The sequence below is a fragment of the Chiloscyllium punctatum genome, chromosome 48 (genome assembly GCF_047496795.1).
Source record: "Chiloscyllium punctatum isolate Juve2018m chromosome 48, sChiPun1.3, whole genome shotgun sequence".
In the NCBI taxonomy this organism is placed as follows: Eukaryota; Metazoa; Chordata; class Chondrichthyes; order Orectolobiformes; family Hemiscylliidae; genus Chiloscyllium; species Chiloscyllium punctatum.
The window spans coordinates 24325561-24340912 of NC_092786.1; the positions used below are offsets into that span (position 1 = coordinate 24325561).

Below are 15352 nucleotides of genomic sequence, written 5' to 3' on the forward strand. Positions count from 1 at the left end.
ACATTTGAGGACTCTGGGTTTATACTCAGTGGAGTTTAGAAGGATGAAGGGGATCTAATTGAAACTTACAGAATACTGAATGACCTGGACAGAGTAAAAGTTGGAAAGTTGTTTCCATTGGTAGGAGAGACTAGGACCTGAGTGCATAGCCTTAGAGTAAAGGGAAGACCTTTGTGGGCGGCACGGTGGCACAGTGGTTAGCACTGCTGCCTCACAGCGCCAGAGACCCGGGTTCAATTCCCGCCTCAGGCGACTGACTGAGTGGAATTTGCATATTCTCCCCATGTCTGCGTGGGTTTCCTCCGGGTGCTCCGGTTTCCTCCCACAGTCCAAAAATGTGCAGGTTAGATGAATTGGCCATGCTAAATCCATAGTGTTAGGTGAAGGGATAAATGTAGGGGAATGGGTCTGGGTGGGTTGCGTTTTGGCGGTTTGGTGTGGACTTGTTGGGCCGAAGGGCCTGTTTCCACACTCTAAGTAATCTAATCTAATCTTTTAGAATAGAGATAAGGGGAATTTGTTTCAGCCAGGGAGTGGTGAATCTGTGGATTCATTGCCACTGAAGGCTATGGAAGCCAGGTCATTGAATATATTTAAGATCGAGATAGATAGGTTCTTGAGTATCAAGGGGATGAAGCGGGAGGATGGGGTTGAGAAACTTATCAGCCATGATTGAATGGTGGAGCAGACTCAATGGGCTGAATGGTGTAATTTATGCTCCTATGTCTTATGGTCATATAATAAGGGGTTATGGTAGGGGATTTTAACTTTCCAAAGATAGACTGTGATTGCAATAATGCAAAGGGTTTAGGTGAAGAGAAATTTGTGTGTGTACAAGAAAATTTTCTTGTGCCTACTAGGGAAGATGCAAAGCTTGACTGATGCTTGAGAAATAAAGCAAGGCAAGTGACCAAGGTGTCAGTGGGAGAGCACTTTGGGGCCAGCAACCATAATTCTGTTCATTTGAAAGTAGTGATGGAAAAGGATAGATCGCATCTAAAAGTTAAAGTTCTAAATTGGTGAAGGACCAATTTTGACATTATTTGGCAAGTGATTTCAAAAGCTGATTGGGGCAGATGTTCGCAGGGAAAGGGATGGCTGGAAAATGGGAAGCCTTCAGAAGTGAGAGAATGAGGGTCCAGAAACAGTATATTCCTGTTTGGGTGAAAGGCAAGGCTGCTAGGTATAGGGAATGCTGGATGATGTGAGAAATTGGGATTTTGATCAAGAAAAAGAAGGAAGCATATGTCAGATATAGACAGCAGAGATCAAGTGAATTTTTAGAAGAGTATAAATGCAGTAGGAGTATACTTAAGAGAGAAATCAGGAGGGCAAAAAGGGACATGAGATAGCTTTGGCAAACAGGGCTAAGGAGAATCCCAAGGGATTTTATAAATATGTTAAGGACAAAAGGCAATTTGGGACAGAATAGGGCCCCTCAAAGATTAGCAAGGCAGCCTATGTGTGGAACCACAGGAGATGGGGGAGATACCAAATGAGTAATTTGCATCAGTGTTTATTATGGAGAAGGACATGGGAGATACAGAATGTAGGGAAATAGATGACGATACCTTGAAAAATTGTCCAGATTACAGAGGAGGAGATGCTGGATGTCTTAAAATGCATGAAGGTGGATAAATCCCCAGGACCTGAGGGGTGTAACCTGGAAATCTGTGGGAAACCAGGGAAGAAATTGCTGTGCCCCTTGCTGAGATATTTGTGTCATCGATAATCACAGGTGAGGCGCTGGTAGACTGGAGGGAGGCTAACATGGTGCCACTATTAAGAAAGGTGGTAAGGACAAGCCAGAGAACTACAGACCGATGAGCATGACATCAGTGGTGGGCAAGTTGTTGGAGGAACTTCTGAGGGACAGGATTTATATGTGTTTGGAAAGGCAAGGACTGATTAGGGATAGTCAGCTTTGTGCATGGAAAATTATGTCTCACTAACTTGATTGAGTTTTTGGAAGGAGTAACAAAGGGATTTGATGAGGGCAGAGGGGTGGACATGAGACCTTGGAGTCGAGAGTGTGTTGCTGAGAAAGCACAGCAGGTCAGGCAGCATCCGATGAATAGGAGAATCGATGTTTCGGGCGTAAGCACTTCATCAGGAGTACCTAATAAAGGGCTTATACCCGGATCATTGATTCTCCTGTGGATGCTGCCCTACCCGCTGTGCTTTTCCAGCACCATACTCTTGACTCTGATCTCCAGCATCTGTAGTCCTCACTTTCTCCTATGCTACCTGGGAGTGCCGGTATATAGTTTCTTGAAAGTGGAGTTGCAGGTAGATAGGATAGTGAAGAAGATGCTTAGTCTGCTTTCCTTTAATTTTCAGAGCATCAAATATAGAAGTTGGGAGGTCATATTGTGGCTGTAGAGGATATTGGTTAGGCCACTTTTGGAATATTGTGTGAAATTCTGATCTCCCTCCTATCCGAAGGATGTTGTGAAAGTTGACTGGGTTCAGAAAAGATTTACAAGATATTGCTAGGTTTGGAAGGTTTGTGCTGTAGCGAGAGGGTGAATAGGCTGGGGCTGTTTTCCCTGGAGTGTCAGAGGCTGAAGGGTGACCTTATAGAGATTTATAAAATCGTGAGGGGCATGGATAGGGTAAATCAACAAGGTTTTTTCTCTGGGTTGGTAGAGTCCAGAACTAGAGGATATAGGTTTAAGGCGAGAGGAGAAAGATTTAAAAGGGACCTCAGGGGCAACTTTTTTTTATGCAAAGGGTGGTGCGTATATGGAATGAACTGCCAGAGGGAGTGGTGAAAGCTGGTACAATTACTCCATCTAAAAAGCATCTGGATGGGTATATGAATATGAAGGGTTTAGAGGGCCAAGTGCTGGTAAATGAGACCAGATTAATTTATGATATCAGGTCGGCATGGATGAGTTGGACTGAGGGGTCTGTGTCCATGCTGTGTGACTGTATGACTGATCTATCCTATGTTTGTAGTTAGCTTCCAAAAATTATAATTTTAATCACTGCATAAATGGACATGGTATTTAATTCTAACAGTACTACAATGAAATAAGTGTAATCATACAGAAGTATTTAGGACGAGAGCCAGTATAGGTTGGTTCGTGAACAGAATTGTAAACAAGATTTGGTGTGGATATGTATGCGGACAGAAGCGTATGTAGGAGCTCAGGTTAAGGGAATGCAAGATGGGATGCTGACCTGGGGACTCTTAGAATAATCAAGTTTCATGTAGTGAAAGCATGGATGACGGTTTCAGCAGATGAACTGAAGCTTAGCCTTTGATGGACAATGTCACCATTGTGGAGGTAAGGATGATTGAGACAATTATTTTGTCAGAGGCTTAGCTCAGGGAAAGAAAAGGTGGCAAATGTTCAAACTCGCTGGGTCAGTGTTATACAATTGCATAGGAGAGGAACAGAGTCCTTGATTGGGAACAGAAATAATGGTTTCTGAATATTTAATTGGAGGAAGATCTGCTTATCTAGTGCTGGATGTCAGGCAAGGAGCTTGATAAAATCGAGGCAAGGACTGAGATGAAAATGTTCTTGTACTGTCCAGTATCAGACAGAAAGAAGCCACTTTACTTGGAATAAACTTTGTGTTGGAAATAGGAACACCAAATTTCTTGGCATCCTTTATGTAAAAGTCTTTCACAGACTTGCCTTGCTTCTGTTAAGTATTGCTTGTATCTTCTTGCAATTTATTTTCATTGCAAATTCTTGTGCTTGTGTAATAAAAACTGTCTGTGCAAATGTGTTCATTTGCATAGCTAAACTCTCCACCAGCTAAGCATGATGTGATAGCACTTTACTTTTACAGTTCTTAGCACCTCAGTCTGTGGTGCAGAGAAATTGCCTAAATCTGCTTCAGAGTTTTGATACTTAATGATATGAGTAATAATGCTATGACATTGTACTGTTTAATAAGAACAAAATGCATAACTTTAAAATGAGAACTGAGTTGCATCAGAAAGCTTTGGCCTGTACTTTGTCTTGACTGAAGATCTGCAATAATATTATTAAGAATCATTTCCATCCTCTACATATTGGTCATGCTCTCATTTGAACATTTAGTTCTGGTAAAATTTGGAATCAGAATCCTATATCAAAATGGCTGCCACAATTTAAATTCCTACATTATAACAGTGTCTAGACTTTTCAAAATACTTCATTGCTTGTAAAACTTTTTGGATTGTCCTGAGGCTGCTCAAGAAGGTTGACACCATCCAGGACAAAGCGAGCCATTTGTTTAACACCACGTCCTTCATCTTCAACATTCACTCCCTGCACCACTGTACCATCTACAAATTGCAGTTCGACAAATTAGCAAGGCTCCTTACGCAGTACTTTCCAGTCTCATGACCTGTACTACCTAGAGGAAAAAGGTAGCAGATAAATTGGAACACCACCATCTGCAAGTTCCCCTCCAAGTCTCTCATCACCCAGAACTGGAACTATATCGTTGTTCCTTCTTATTACTGAGTCAAAATCCTGGATTCCCTCCTAACAGCATTGTGTCTGCACTCACACCTAAGGACAGACGCGTTTCAAGAAGATAGCTCTCCACCATCAACTTGAGGGCAATTGGGTGGGCAGTAAATGCTGACCTAGACAGCAACACCTTCATCTTGAATAGATGGACAAAAACATATTCTGAGGAAATATTTCTTCATTTGAAATAAGATATATGCAGAACAGAATGATTGTATATGATAATCAGAGGAGACAATGGTGAGTGTTGTATGTACATCTGCAAACCACCTCTGCAGATCATTGTCATAAATATTTAAGACTACCATGTAGTTGTAGCTTCAATGTAGGGAGTGCAGTGGCCAACTTAAATATAGAAATATCTTACAAGCAGCGTAATGATAATGACCTGTACTACATAGAAGTTTATTATCATTATTTATTTTAAGAGTGTTGCTTGAGAAATATTTTTAGTTTCATGATTCCCCTTTTCCTTGTCAATAGTGCTGTGTTGTCTTTTGTATCCATTTGAGAGGGCATTTCCGGCCTCAGAATAAAGGACCAAACATTGTGGGGCAGGTATTTACGTAGTGCCCTCATTGCTGAAGGGTATTATTTGCGGTTGTGTAAGATATACCTATGTTTTATCAACAATTTACATTTTTATTTGAAATGTTTATTTATTAATTTGTGTTGATTGTGAGTGATGTTAAAGTAAATGCTACAGAAGGTGGAAACTTATTGCAATTTCTACATTTCAGTGACTTAGTAAATCTGATTATAATTGGTTTACGGTTCTCCCACAGGGATTGTAATACAATTCCATCTTTCTGTTTAAAAGCTGTGTTATATCTTTTTTTAGAATAAATAAAGTGATAAAAATACAACATTACCGGGTACTAAACAGTACTTGAAAAGAAAGTTAGGATATGTTTGGGTATAATCTGTCACTGCAAAGTTGTTGTTTTGCATTTTGTTTCAGCTTTTACTGTACAATGATGAACTTACCATTATTTATCTTTTGAACAGGAGGGCTTGATCTGATCCTGATGCCTGGCCTGGGATTTGACAAACTTGGGAATAGATTGGGCAGAGGGAAGGGTTATTATGACACTTACCTGGAACGTTGCTGGCAGCACCCAAAGGGCAGACCCTACACCATTGCCCTGGCCTTCAAGGAACAGATCTGTGACCATGTCCCAGTGGTTGAAACTGATAAGCAAATTGATGAGGTATTGTATGACTCCTCATAGTTGCGTTCATAAAAAGTGCAGAGGAGCGGAGCTGGCATTCATTCTAAATATCACACAGCAATTGATCATGTAAAAGAAGAGAATCAGTATCATCTGCATATGAAGAGTAAAATGATTTATATTTTAAAAGACTGATTTTTTTCTGATAATTATTTGTAGCAAATATTAATGATGAGTAAAACCGATGAACGCTTTGTTTCAGAAAGCAGTCAAAAACAGTGATAATGTCTCTACTTTTATCCAACTGTAATCCATTTTTAATTGATTTTGTGATTTAATAAAAACGTTTGCTTCTTGTATGTGGTCACATGCCATACTGTGTTTGAACTTGTCTAATTATTTTTTGTTTCCGGGGAATTGAGCGGAAAACACCTCAGTAACTCTAGCACCAATCTGCAATATTTTTGTCACTTGCCTGCTCATCTTCAACACTTTGTTCCACCTCCTCCTCCATCTTATTTTGGCAAATGAGTCATTGATTGATTGATCGTGACCAAAACTGAGCTGGGTCTAATGGAATTAAAATAAAGCAAAAAATTTGAAACAAAAATGGATATTGCTGGAGGAACTCAGCAGATCTGCAACATCTGCAGAGAGAAAGCAAAGTTAATATTTCAAATCTATCATACACTCTGGTTTTACGCCAATCAATGATTGTTTTATTGTGACCATTACTGCAACTAGCTTTCAATGCATTATTTTTCTCTTTAAATAGATTGAATTTAAATTCCACTAGTTGCAATGGAGAGATTTGAATGTTGAACCTTAGAGCATTAGGTTTGGTCTCTGAATTACTGGTCTAATGATGTTAACACTATGCTGACATCTTCCTAGACTGAATGTTGATGCACAAAATATTGAAGGTGGCAGGACAAATTGATAAAGCAGTTAAAATAACATTAGAAATTTTAGATTTGATAAAGCATAGAGGTTAGGATGTGTCTCTATAAAAGACTGATATCATATCCTCTTCTGGGCACCACATGAAAACATGCAAATAGGCTTGTGAGAAAAGGACCAACTTCAGGAATAATTCATCGAGCTTTAAAGAGATGGTGCTCTCACCTTTTAGTGATTGGAACAAGGTTGGCCAGGTGGATCGCATTGAGTATGAATTCCATGATTGTGGCTGTTAACTTAGGCCAATTAGGGAGTCCTAAGTAAACAGAGTCATACAGTCATAGAAATGTACAGCATGGAAACAGACCCTTTGGTCCAACCCGTCCATGCCAACCAGATATCCCAACCCAATCTAATCCCACCTGCCAGCACCTGGTCCTTATCCCTCTAAACCCTTCCTTTTCATATACCTATCCAGATGCCCTTTAAATGTTGCAATTGTACGAGGCTCCACCACTTCCTCTGGCAGCTCATTCCATACACTTACCACCCTCTGCGTGGAAACGTTGTCGCTAGGGTCTCCTTTATATCTTTCCCATCTCACCCTAAACCTATACTTTCTAGTTCTGGACTCCCCCACCTCAGGGGAAAAAACTTTGTCTATTTATCCTATCCATGCTCCTCATGATTTTATAAACCTCTATAAGGTCACCCCTCAGCCTCTGACGCTTCAGGGAAAACAGCCCCAGCCTGTTCAGCCTCTCCCTATAGCTCAAATCCTCCAACCCTGGCAACATCCTTGTGAATCTTTTCTGAACCCTTTCAAATTTTACAACATCTTTCTGATAGGAAAGAGACCAGAATTGTGTGCAATATTCCAACAGTGGCCTAACCAATGTCCTGTACAGCCGCAACATGACCTCCCAACTCCTGTACTTAATACTCTGACCAATAAAGGAAAGCATACCAAATGCTTTCTTCACTATCCTATCTACCTGCGACTCCACTTTCAAGGAGCTATGAACCTGCACTCCAAGGTCACTTTATTCAGCAACGCTGCCTTGGACCTTACTATTAAATGTGTAAGTTCTGCTCAGACTTGCTTTCCCAAAATGCAGCACCTCTCATTTATCTGAATTAAACTACATCTGCCACACCATCCAGGTTGACAGGGTTGTTAAGAAGACATGCAGTGTTTTAGCTTTTATTAATAGAGGGATTGAATTCCGGAACCAGGAGGTTATGCTGCAGCTGTACAAAACTCTGGTGCAGCTGCACTTTGGAGTATTGTGTACAATTCTGGTCATTGCATTATAAGAAGGATGTGGAAGCTTTGGAAAGGGTGCAGAGGAGATTTACTAGGATGTTGGCTGGTATGGAGGGAAGGTCTTACGAGGAAAGGGTGAGGGACTTGAGGCTGTTTTCGTTAGAGAGAAGAAGGTTGAGAGGTGACTTAATAGAGACATATAAGATAATCAGAGGGTTAGATAGGGTGGACATGGAGAGCCTTTTTCCAAGTATGGTGACGGCGAGCACGAGGGGGCATAGCTTTAAATTGAGGGGTGACAGATATAGGACAGATGTCAGAGGTAGTTTCTTTACTCAGACAATAGTAAGGATATGGAACACTTTGCCTGCAATGGTAGTAGATTCGCCAAATTTAAGTACATTTAAGTTGTCATTGGACAAGCATATGGACTTACGTGGAATAGTGGAGGTTAGATTGGCTTCAGATTGGTATGACAGGTCGGCGCAACATCGAGGGCTGAAGGGTCTGTACTGCGCTGTTATGTTCTATGTTCTCAGTGCATTGGCCCATCTGATCAAGATTGTTGTAATCTGAGGTAACCTTCTTTATTGTCCACTACACCTCTAATTTTGGTGTCATCTGCAAACCTACTAATTTTACCTCTTATGCTCACATCCAAATCATTTATATAAATGATGAAAAGTAGTGGATCCAGCATTGATCCTTGTGGCACTCCACTGATCACAGGCCTCCAGTCTGAAAAACAACCCTCCATCACCAACCTCTGTCTTCTACCTTTGAGCCTGTTCTGTATCCAAATGGCTAGTTCTACCTATATTCCATGAGATCTAAACTTGCTAATCAGTCTCCCATGGGGAACCTTGTCAAACACTTACTGAAGTCTATATATATCACATCTACCACTCTGCTCTTGTCAGTCCTCTTTGTTACTTCTTCAAAAAACTCAATCAAGTTCATGAGATACGATTTCTCACACATAAAGCCATGTTGACTGTCCTTAATCAGTCCTTGCCTTTCCAAATACATGTATATCCTGTCCCTCAGGATTCCCTCCAACATCTTGCCCACCACCAACATCAGGCTCACTGGTTTATTGTACACTGGCTTGTCCTTACCACCTTTCTTAAACAATGACACTATGTTAGCCAACCTCCAGTCTTCCGACACCTTACCTGTGACTATTGATGATACAAATATCTCAGTAAGAGGGCCAGCAATCTCTTCTCTAGCTTCCCACTGAGTTCTGGGATGCACCTGATCAGGTCCTGGGGATTTATTCATTTTTATGCATCTCCAGACATCCAGCACTTGCTCCTCTGTAATATGGACATTTTTCAAGATGTCACCATCTATTTCCCTACATTCTATACCTTCCATGTTCTTTTCCACAGTAAATACTGATGCAAAATACTCGTTTAGCATCTTCCCCCATCTCCTGCGGCTTCACACAAAGGCTGCCTTGCTGATCTTTGAGGGGCACTATTCTCTCCCTAGTTACCCTTTTGTCCTTAATGTATTTGTAAAAGTTCTTTAGATTCTCCTTAACTCTGTTTGCCAAAGGTATCTCATGTCCCCTTTTTGCCCTCCTGATTTCTCTCTTAAGTATTGTCGTGGAAATTAAATCGACTTGACACAATAATTAGAAAGAGCAAAGCAAGAGTCTTTATTAAAAATCTTGCAAGATTGACTCATTACACCAAGTCAGATGCCTTAATGCAATGAGTACTGAAAAATTACACAGACGCCTGCCTTATAGCGTTCCTTATCACACTCTCAAGGGCAGAGACTGGGGAAACTCAAGTTGTTATCCTCTCATCCCCTGGTCCTAGACATAAGTTATTCAGCTTTCGCTGAGTTCGACTATTGCAAGGTTGAGTTGAATGTTTACAGAATTCAAACAGAGATAAGCTGACTGCAAACTTTCATCAAAGCATCGTTTACAAAGCCCAGCACAGCATTGATTTAACCAAAACATTCTCTTTAAATTTCACAGTAAATGGATAATTAATTTCCCAGTAAATGGATAATTTTCCATTACAGTATACTCCTACTGCCTTTATACCCTTCTAAGGATTCACTCGAACTATCCTGTCTCTACCTGACATATGCTTCCTTCTTTTTCTTTTTTTTTGTAAATATATTTATGAGCAAATTTTTTTAACTTTACAAACATATAAAATTATTGAAAAATACAATCAATAATAAATATTCGTACAATATAAAGAAAAAAACCACAAATTACAATACAACTACTGTCTACTAACTACTAACCTACCCTATAATACAAAACAAACCCTCACCCTGTGCAAAGCAACACCAGTAAATAATTAAATTACTAATAGATCAAAACAAGAAGGAAGAAAAGCAAAGAAAACCCAAAAAACGACACAGAATGCAGAACAGCTACGCTCGGCGCAAAGCTCCCAAACAAAGGAACGGGAGCATTGTATATATATCCGTATTAACTCAGGAGATGCCCTCCAGGGCCCAGAGCTCAACAAACTTAACCATCCTGGTTAAACAAATGCCCTAGTTAAGATAACTGACAAATTTATATCCAAATAACTGAAGTCGGGCTGCCATGTCTTATAAAAATGGTCTGTTGTGTGGTGCACTATGTTTGTAAAAAAAGTCCAAGGGAATGTGTTCCATAATTAATTTCTGCCATCCCAGCAAGCCCAACAGGTTCTCAGACACCCAGTTCATTAGAATATTCTTCTGTGCATTGTATGCAAGAATATTAAATCGTTTCTTCTCATGCCCTTCTAAAGATAGTAAATTTGGTGGACCTAAGAGGAGAGATATCGGGTCCAATTTGTCTTCAGTCCTCAATACCCTCCCGATCTCTCCTGCCAAAGCGCTCCAATAAACATGGAGCCTGTGGCATGTCCAGAAGCAATGGGTAAGAGTACCTTCACTTATTTTACATTTGGGGCAGACTGAAGATGCCCCTTTTTTAAACTTCACCAGATGGTCCTATGCCAGAACTTTTAACTGTGTAGCGCATGTCGTATTACAGATTGAGATCTTTCGAGCATTCGCCCATGTGTTCTGCCATGTTTCAGAAGAGATCTCTTCTCCTAGTTCTTGTTCCCACACCTCCCATAACCGGCTAATATCCTGCCAGGCCCTGCCACCCAGCAGGCGATAGAGGGCACTAACTGAAAGGGTGCTTGTGGAACGTCGCAACAGCCTCTCTGTATCGGGCTTAGAAGGCTAAGTAAGAAGCGTAGTCTTCTTCGGGATGAAATCCCTAACCTGAAAAAAAACAGAAAACATCTCTGCTGGGCAACCCATATTTGCGGCTCAGTTGCTCAAAAAACATCATAGCCTCCCCCTTAAACAAGTCTCCCAAACTAGAAACTCCTCTCGCTGCCCATTGATTGAACCCTGAATCATCCCTGGTCAGAACCCTGGGATGCCAACTATGGGCATAAGTGGCAAAGCAACCCTCACTCTGATGGATCACCCTCCATGCCTTGACTGTACTAATGACAATAGGGTTCCAGCAGTTGTCCATAACAGTCCTCATCTTTTCCATGAACAACAGGTTAATAAGAGGGTACTTTGCTTGGGAGGCTTCAATATCCAGCCATATTGACTTCAGATTGTTACCTACCCAATCGCAGACAAAGGACAGCAGGGGAACTCAACTGATACCTCCTGATGTCTGGGAAATCAACTCCTCCCCCCTCCTGTAAGTTTGAGGAGGGGCCGCCCATGATGCCAGAAAAAGGAACCAAACTGTCCCATAAGCTTCCGCAGCATTGACCTGGGAAACATTTTAGGCAGCATACGCGTGGGATAAAGCAAACGAGGAAGAACATTCACCTTAACGAGAGATATATTCAGCCCAGCCATGAAATTGGAAGAGCCTCCCATCTCTGGAGATCTCACCTAATATTGTCGAGCAAGTGAGCAAAGTTAGTCTGAAATAACAGATCAAACTTGGGGGTAATAAAAATGCCTAGGTATCGGAACCCTGCCCGTGATCACTTAAAAGGGAACTTAGGGCCACCTTCACTTCTGGCACATCCTTGAGGTTCCCCAAAAGCATAGCCCCAATTTTGCAAAGTTAATCTTATATCCTGAAATAGCCCCAAATGAATTGATACATTGTATCAAATGGAGTACGGAGGTCATCGGGTTCACTAAAAACAGAAGGACATCATCCGCTAACAGTATAATCTTGTGTGTTCTCAATCCCACTTACGGAGCGGTTATGTGGACGTTCTAACAAATGGCCTCTGCCAGCGGCTCTATCACCAATGTAAACAACAACAGTGAGAGAGGGCAGCCTTGCCGACTACCCCTACCAATCCTAAAATTCCCAGACTTCACCCAGTTGGTGATGACCGCGGCCAGAGGGTGGCGATATAAAACCTCCACCCACCGAGCAAAGACCCCACCCAACCCAAACTGTTCTAAAACATAAAAAAGATATGACCATTCCGTATCTTAGACAGCATCTTCGACAGAATCTTGAAATCTAAATTTAATAGAGAGATGGGCCTGTATGAGGCACAATCCTTAGGAACCTTCCCCTTCTCAAGAATTAAGGAAATATTAACTTCTCTCAAAGATGGTGGTAGGCATTCATGCATATCGGAGTGATTGTACATCTCCAGCATTGGCCCTCACAGAATCCCTATAAACTCCTTCTAAAACTCACCGGGGAGACCATCAGGGCCAGGCGATTTCCCACTCTGAAGTTGCCTAGCTGCCTCCTGTATTTCCTGAACTGTCAAGGGGGCATTAAGGAGAGAGGCCTGTTCCAAGGTTACTCCTGAGAGGTGCAGGTTCTTGAAAAAGTTCTTCATTTTAGCCCTCCTGTCCTCGCAACCTTCAGTCCGATACAATTCAGAGTAAAAACTCCGAAAAGCCTCATTAATGTTTTTAGCATCGTATGTAAGGACCCCAGTGCTGTCTCTGATTGCAGAGCTGGATTGGGGAGCACGCATTTTCTTAGTCAGGTACGCTAAATACTTCCCTGACCTATCCCCATATTCAAACACCATACTCGAACTTGCAAAAGCAAGTTCTTTTTTTGCATTTTGTGTCAGTATTGAATTCACAGCAGCCCGGAGGGCCGTGATCTGCTGTAGCTTAGTCACTGAAGGCCGCACAAAATATGCCACCTCGGCAGCTTTCAACCGTGTCTCAAGTAGATGCTGCTGTTTCCCCTTCTGTTTCCGGCTAGCCGAATAGGAAGTAGCTAATTCCCCGAGCAAAGGCCTTAGCAGTCTCCCGTAGCATAGATGGAACACTAGCCGTGCCTGAGTTGATAGTCAAGAATTCCTGAAACTCCTTCAAAATGTGTTCCACAAATTTGGAATCCTTAAGGAGAAAAGGATTCAACGCCAGTGCCGCAAACCGAGCCCCTCACTCTTGGCCTTAACTTCCAAATATACTGCCATGTGATCAGAGATAGCTATATTCCCAATTTTACAGCCCATAATCGAATCCAGAAGAGCCGAGGCAGCCAGAAGGAGATCAATCCTCGTGTGACATTTATGTGGGTTCAGAAAAAAGGTGAAGCCCCTGCCGGTAGGGTGAAGACATGCTTGGCCTGCAAAGAAATAGTTGGGAGCCTACGAGGCATCCTATCCACTGTCGGATCCAAAAGACAATTAAAATCCCCCCATAGTAATGTGCTGTGTTCCAAAGGCACTCAGCTTAGAGAAAGCACTAATCAAAAATTTGAAGGGATGTGCCAGAGGACAGTAGACATTTAAAATACCATATTCCTCCCCATATATCAGGGCTTTATGTATCACAAACTGTCCCTGCTCATCTTTCACCTGCTCTAATGTGAATGGAAGATTTTTCTGGATAAGTACTCCCCTACTTTTAGTAGTAAAGGATTAAAAGAATGCTCAGTTATAAGTCCCTTGTTGTAACTTCAGGTGTTCCCCATCATCAAGATGGGCTTCCTGCAACAAAGCGATATCAACCCTTTCCCTCTTAAGGCCAGAAAGTACTTTTCTCCTTTTAACAGGCGAATGACTTCCCTTGATGTTCCAGGTGCGCCATTTTAGCCATATTCCCTTTCAGAGAACCTTGGGCCTCTGGGAGGGATCCCTGCTTACAAAGTGCGGAGCATAAGTAAATAAAGACTCATAGAGTCGAAGAACTACATATACAGAAATGACTCTATCATAACTACAAACAACTATTACTACCAAAAAACTACAAAGAAAACCAACTATAAAACCTTGAATGGAAGACTCTTCCCTCTGCCCATAGGGGCCACTCACCCTACCCATCCCCTCCTTCACAGCTCCTTCAAACCTGGACTGTGCCCCAGCCTTAGGCCATAAAAAAAAAACAAGGAGATGATCCTTAAATCAACAGAAAAAGACAAAGTCAGGGTGAGCACTCCTCTCATCCCTAGCTTCATGTCACCCCTACTTGTGACTGAAAGAGAAACAGAACAAACAAAAAAAGGGAGACAACAAAGATTAAAAAAAAGGAACAACTTATTCCAAACTTTTTCCCCCTTTCCAAAAAAGAAATTATTAGGGAGAAAGAAAGGAATAAAAAAAGGAAGGGAAAATATAGGGAAAGAAGGGAGAGAGAACAAACATTAACTGTATTCCTCAGGCCAGTTGTCTATATTTAAGTGTCTACAAAGTTTTTAGCTTTATCGGCTGAGTCAAATGTATAAACTGAGTCCTCGTGGCTGAAATGGAGCACTGTGGGGTATCTCATGGAGTATCGAATGCCCAGGTTCCTCTGCTTCTTTTTAACTTAATCGAAGGACTTCCTCTTTCGAATTAAAGTGCTGAGAAATCCTGGAATAACATGATTTTTGACCCCTTGTACAGCAGTGCCTGCGGATCATTTCCCAGTAATTTCCCAGTAATTTCCTATTACTTTTTGCTTGTCGTTATATGAGTGGAAGTGCACTAGGACTGGGTAGGGACGCTGCACCGGCCCTGACCTGTGCACTGTAACCCGATAAGCCCTTTCAATGTGCAGCCTGCTGGACTCGATATGAAGCTGACTGGCTGCTCACTTTCCTCACCTTCAAAGAGCCCGACAATTCGGAGATTTCGAAAATTGAGGTCATCGATATGGTCTCGCAAGGGCCACACTTCTTGCACCAGCACCTGGATCCGACTGGATGAGGACTCAATTGCAGCTTCCGAAGCCTTAGCTTGACCATCCACCTCCTCCAACCTCTCCCTGAGGCCCTGGATCTTGTGCTCATGCTTCTGAGCCTGAATGCAATAGGTTGGACCTGGGCACGAATCTCCCCATGGGTCTCCTCAATCGCAGGAGATCACCCAATTCCTGTGAGTCCGTCATGTCCCTGGGGTGGGTGGGGGTTGTGGTCAGGAGAGGCTGCAGTCTCTGGTATGTCTGATGCTGCCTCCCTGCTGCTGTTTGCTCGCTCCTTTTCCCTTTGGCATCCTTCCTGCTCCCAAATATGAATAAATATGTGTTCTGTATGGTTTTAAACTAATACTTCCACCACATAAGTTGGCCAGGGATGGCAAAAAAAATACACCAGTATGCCTTGGCTGTTA

At 42.0% G+C, this 15352-nt stretch overlaps 1 protein-coding gene across 2 annotated transcripts in view; it reads left to right on the forward strand.

The window, feature by feature from the left end:
* mthfs (5,10-methenyltetrahydrofolate synthetase (5-formyltetrahydrofolate cyclo-ligase)) overlaps nucleotides 1-6024 on the forward strand; it is a 78426-nt gene extending 72402 nt beyond the window's left edge. For both annotated transcript variants that reach the window (XM_072564871.1, XM_072564872.1), the window contains exon 3: nucleotides 5487-6024. In XM_072564871.1, coding sequence (XP_072420972.1) covers nucleotides 5487-5710 — 224 coding nt within the window. In that variant the 3' untranslated portion in view covers nucleotides 5711-6024. The remainder of the gene's footprint in view (nucleotides 1-5486) is intronic.
* The last annotated feature ends 9328 nt before the right edge of the window (nucleotides 6025-15352 follow it).